The following is a 6,000-nucleotide window of genomic DNA, read 5'->3' as shown; positions in this document are numbered from 1 at the left end:
CCCCCCCCCCAGTTACAATCTTGAGCATCATCATTACCCCTACAGATAAGGTTACCTGATCAAGCACATAATAATACAGGACACTCAGTTAAATTTGAATTGTAGGTAAACAGAGATTTATTCTCCTTTTAGTATATATGCATTCCTCAGTTTTCTTTTTCTTTCTTTCTTTCTTTCTCTTTCTTTCTTTCTTTCTTTCTTTCTTTCTTTCTTTCTTTCTTTCTTTCTTTCTTTCTTTCTGCCAGTTAGTTAACATACAGCGTAATACTGGTTTCAGGTGTACAATATAGTGATTCAACACTTCAATACATACATATATTCATGTATTCATACATGTATTCATACAATACCCAATGCTTATCACGACAAGTGCACTCCTTCATCCCCATCCCCAGTTTTCTTAAATTTAAAATTAAGAAATACCTGACCTACGTGACTCACTTCACTTGCCTTATCCTAATCCTTGCCCTGTGGGATCCTGTTTTTATTTAAAATTTTGGTATTTGTTCAACATGGGTTTTTTTGCATTAATTTGATTTTTGAAAATATTGCATTAAAATATTATCTTGATTACTGAGTTCTTTGGTGCCCCCTTAAATGTCATATCTGAGGTCAGTGCCTCATTGCCCTCTCCCTAATCCCAGGCCTGTTCTGGTTTTATTTTTTCATTTCTCAAATGGCAATAATGAGATGCCACTGGCAGGAAGAAATGATCCCAGTTTCTAACACTTAGTATTTTTTTTAGTAATCATTTTGTATTTTCATACTGTCTTGATTTTTTGTTTTTTACATTGAAAAGTTCAGTGATCCATTTTCCTTCTCTCATAGCCACATTTTAAACCAACTCATAACTGTAGTTTTTCAAAGTAAGTTTTTATTACTATCATAAATAGAAAGGACATAGGAAATCTGGTTCTCAGAACGATCATGGGCTAGACCTTCTCATATTTTAATGGTGAACATCCTGTTTGCAAGAAGAAAGCTAAAGAGAAAAGAAGCAGCTTTGGCTGCTAGGCTTATGGCATGCCTGGATCTGGAGACAGGGCACCAGAGTCACACTTGCCGCGTAACCAGCTTCCCTCCACAGGTAATGCAGCACATTGTTCTTCTCCATACACTTTTCTTTTCTTAGAGCTATTTGTACACTGATATTTTAACACTGTAAAATGTTACCATTTTATTTTAAGCTCTTTCTACTTATAAACTTCAGTGTAAACACATGAAAGGGTCAGAATAAGAGTTTAGGGAGTGGAAAAGATATGGGGATTTATAAGATTTTAGATGGTTAAAAATATACAAACATATACCCTGGTTTTGGCTTTTTAGTAAAAACTATATAGGGTTATACATCAGACGTTTGTTCAGAAAAAAAAAATAATTAAGCAAGTTGCAGAAAAAAATGACTGCTTTAAATCTAGTTGTAAGTAGACCTGATGTATATATATATATATATATATATATATATATATCAGTTTTATGTATCCAGGATTTTGTCATTGGAAGAGAATATTTAGAAATCTCTTGAATGGTAATTTCTATGGATCCTCAAAACACACTATCTTGTTATCATTTCATCATATACACAAATTACTATAGAGACCTACATGACTCTACAGAGACTTGAGTATGGAACAAGAATTGACTCACCACTAGGACCGTAAATAAATAAATCTATAGGGTGTTTGACTAAAGGATAGATAATATATTTGAAAACTTTTTGAAAATAATTTTCTCTTAGAGGGAAGATAATGCCATCCATAAAGTTATGTAGAGCTTTCCATCCATGGGAATTTTGTTGTTCCTGTTGTGGTTTTAAAAAGATAATATAGATTCTATTTTGTTTGGTTTAATTGTTTTACTATAGCCATAAAAAAAAAAAGGAAGGCAGGAAGAAAGAAAGAAAAGGAAGGAAGGAAGGAAGAAAGAAAGAGAAAGAAAAGGAAAGAAAAGAGAAAAAGAAACTATTCAGTGAAACTTCCAAACTTCTAAGTGAATAATTTATTAAAGAAGAGATTTTTGGATTTTTCATTTGTTTGTTTGTTTTGCCTTTACCTCTGCCTCTTAGGGTCATAAGGGACATTTTCCTTATGATTTCAAGCTGTGGGTTCCTTATTATCATGTTTAGCATCCCAGTGCATGACAGAACAGAAATTACAAACACTATATTTTGTAGTAAAGCATCTCTTTTGACTTTGATACAGAAGTTACAATATGGTCTAGGATATATTGGAATGAAATTCTGAATTCTGGTGATTTATTTTAAATGTTTTCTAATTTAGTTTTTATCATCTCAATCATTTTCTATTCAGAACTGTGCTTACATAAGAGAGTAGCAAAAAAAACATTTGTATTTGAAGGCAAAAGCAAACCTCCTGTGTTTACTTAATTGATGAATGTCTGGAGCAGGAAGAAAACATACTTGCATGAAGTTGAGTATGGACATATGTGTAAACCATCCTGAGAATGTATTGTTTTTCAGCAATTTAAATTTTTATTTCAGAGAAAACCAACTTTAGAGTTTAGAAAACCAACATGTAATAGCTGTGTATTGAAAAGAATTTCCTCTCTCCCTCTCTCTCTCTCTCTTGCTTGGATTCTACCAGTCAAGTGTGTTTCTGAATTTTTTTTTTTAAATTTTAATGTCTCTAACATTGAATTTTCTAAACCAGAGATTGTTTCTCTTCTCTTAATAGACTGGAAGAAAAGAAAAAGGAGATCCTCTAAACATTGCAATTGATAAGATGACCAAGAAAACAAGAGACCTAAGGAGACAGGTACTGTTTTTGTTTTTATTTTAAGTGCATGGTACTGAGTGGTGGTTTTCAAGAATGTCCTTTTCCAGGGTGCCTTCTTAGAGCTGACATTCAAGTTGCTATTCTTCATAGCATCTACATATACACAGAAGCATTTCATCAATAAGGTAGTCTGCTGAGCAGACAGATGTGACAGCCTCAAGATGTGCGATGAAAACACCCTCTGAAGAGGCAGCATGCTAACTGCCCAGAAACAATCTTCCCAGGTAGAGACTTGGTGAATTCACTACCTTCTACAATCTGTTTTTCAGTTTTCCAGATCCAGGTATATAAAGAGCCAGTCTCTGATTTCTGCTGGTTCTTACTTATCACAACTCCAAAGACCTTAAATGAATAAACGAAAATGCTGATGGTTAATGGCAAACACAACTCTTAATCTGATGGGCTAATTACGGTCTCTGACCCTGTGTATTCCCTTTGGGGATCCAAGTCACCAGGGGAATGTTTGCTTATCAGATGGTTGTTTGGGAAACTGGGGACCAAAACAAGGAAAGTTAGTTGGATGATTTGAATGGCTAATGGTATTAGTCTGACAGGTCTATTTTTGGGGATGAAAAAAATCCCTGGTCAGGGCCCCATTTTATCTTGGAAGTGCTATGTCTACACTGGTAACCCTATTCTCTTGTAACCCTTATTTTCTTTCCATGGTGAGCTCCACTTTCTTTGGTAGTGTTCTTTCTAGAAGAGTTATACCATCCATAAAGTTACAATAAAATCCCGTCTTGATTTCCTTTTTTTTTTTTGAAATTTTTTTTGAATTTTTTAAAATTTTATTATGTTACGTTAGTCACCATACAATACATTATTAGTTTCTGATGTGGTGATCCATGATCCATTGTTTTCGTATATCACCCAGTGCTCCATGCAGTATGTGCCCTCCTTAATACCCATCACCGGGCTAACCAATCCCCCCTGCCCCTTCCCCTCTAAAACCCTGTTTGTTTCTCAGAGTCCATAGTCTCTCATGGTTCATCTCTCCCTTTGATTTCCGCCCCCTTCATTTTTCCCTTCCTTCTCCTAATGTCCTCCATGCTATTCCTTATGTTCCACAAATAAGTGAAACCATATGATAATTGACTTTCTCTGCTTGACTTGTTTCACTTAGCATAATCTCCTCCAGTCCCATCTATGTTGATGTAAAAGTTGGGTATTCATCCTTTCTGATGGCTGAGTAATATTCCATTGTATATATGGACCACATCTTCTTTATGCATTCATCTGTTGAAGGGCATCTGGGCTCTTTCCACAGTTTGGCTATTGCAGACATTGCTGCTATGAACATTGGGGGGCATATTGCCCCTCTTTTCACTACATCTGTGTCTTTGGGGTAAATACCGAGGAGTGTAATTGCTGGGTCATAGGGTAGCTCTATTTTTAATTTTTTGAGGAACCTCCACACTGTTTTCCAAAGTGGCTGTACCAACTTGCATTCCCACCAACAGTGTAAAAGGGTTCCCCTTTCTCCACAACCTCTCCAACATTTGTTTCTTTCCTTGTCCATTTTTGCCATTCTAACTGGTGTAAGGTGGTATCTCAATGTGGTTTTGATTTGAATTTCCCTGAGGGCTAATGATGATGAACATTTTTTCATGTATCTGTTAGCCATTTGTATGTCTTCTTCAGAGAAGTGTCTTTTCATGTCTTCTGCTCATTTTTTGACTTGATTATTTGTTTTTTGGCTGTTGAGTTTGAGAAATTCTTTATAGATCTTGGATACCAGCCCTTTATCTGTAGTGTCATTTGCAAATATCTTCCCATTCTGTGGGTTGCCTCTTTGTTTTGTTGACTGTTTCCTTTGCTGTGCAGAAGCTTTTTATCTTGATGAAGTCCCAAAAGTTCATTTTTGCTTTTGTTTCACCAGCTTTTGGAGATGTATCTTGAAAGAAGTTGCTGTGGCCGATGTCAAAGAGGTTACTGCCTATGTTCTCCTCTAGCATTTTGATGGATTCCTGTCTCACACTGAGGTCTTTCATCCATTTTGAGTTTATCTTTATGAATGGTGTTAGAGAATGGTCGAGTTTCATTCTTCTGCATGTAGCTGTCCAATTTTCCCAGCACCATTTATTGAAGAGACTGTCTTTTTTCCATTGCATGTTTTTTCCTGCTTTGTCGAAGATTATTTGACCATAAAGTTGAGGGTCTATATCTGGGTTCTCTATTCTGTTCCATTGGTCTATATGTCTATTTTTGTGCCAGTACCATGCTGTCTTGGTGATCACAGCTTTGTAATATAGCTTGAAATCAGGCAACGTGATGCCCCCAGCTTTGTTTTTCTTTTTCAACATTTCCTTGGCGATTCAGGGTCTTTTCTGATTCCATAGAAATTTTAGGATTGTTTGTTCCAGCACTTTGAAAAATGTCATTGGAATTTTGATAGGGATGGCATTAAAGGTATAGATTGCTCTGAGTAGCATAGACATTTTAACAATGTTTATTCTTCCGATCCATGAGCATGGAATATTTTTCCATCTTTTTGTGTCTTCTTCAATTTCTTTCATGAGTGTTCTGTAGTTCCTAGAGTATAGATCTTTTACCTCTTTGGTTAGGTTTATTCCAAGGTAATCTATGGTTTTTGGTGCTATTGTAAATGGAATCGTTTCTCTAATTTCTCCTTCTACAGTTGCATTGTTAGTGTATAAGAAAGCAACTGATTTCTGTGCATTGATTTTGTATCCTGCCACATTACTGAATTGCTGTATGAGTTCTAGTAATTTGGGGGTGGAGTCTTTTGGGTTTTCCACATAAAGTATCATGTCATCTGCGAAGAGAGAGAGTTTGACTTCTTCTTTGCCAATTTGAATACCTTTTATTTCTTTTTGTTGTCTGATTGCTGTTGCTAGGACTTCTAGTACTATGTTGAACAATAGTGGTGAGAGTGGGCATCCTTGACGTGTTCCTGATCTTAAGGGAGGGGCTCTCATCTTTTCCCCATTGAGGATGATATTCGCTGTGGGTTTTTCATAGATGGATTTTATGAACTTGAGGAATGTTCCCTCTATCCCTATACTCTGGAGAGTTTTAATCAGGAAAGGATGTTGTATTTTGTCAAATGCTTTTTCTGCATCAATTGAGAGGACCATATGGTTCTTCTCCCTCCTCTTATTAATGTGTTCTATCACATTGATTGATTTGCGAATGTTGAACCAGCCTTGTATCCCGGGGATAAATCCCACTTGGTCGTGGTGGA

The 6,000-nt window shown here is 36.0% G+C and overlaps 1 protein-coding gene across 5 annotated transcripts in view; it reads left to right on the top strand.

The window, feature by feature from the left end:
• The window catches only part of CTNNA2 (catenin alpha 2), a 1,077,601-nt gene that overhangs the window by 804,481 nt on the left and 267,120 nt on the right, over window positions 1-6,000 (top strand). For all 5 annotated transcript variants that reach the window (XM_032410576.1, XM_032410575.1, XM_032410577.1 and 2 more), the window contains exon 8: window positions 2,694-2,774. In XM_032410576.1, coding sequence (XP_032266467.1) covers window positions 2,694-2,774 — 81 coding nt within the window. The remainder of the gene's footprint in view (window positions 1-2,693; window positions 2,775-6,000) is intronic.

The sequence above is a fragment of the Phoca vitulina genome, unplaced genomic scaffold (genome assembly GCF_004348235.1).
Source record: "Phoca vitulina isolate PV1807 unplaced genomic scaffold, GSC_HSeal_1.0 scaffold12, whole genome shotgun sequence".
In the NCBI taxonomy this organism is placed as follows: Eukaryota; Metazoa; Chordata; class Mammalia; order Carnivora; family Phocidae; genus Phoca; species Phoca vitulina.
This window is presented reverse-complemented; position numbering and strand designations above follow the sequence as displayed.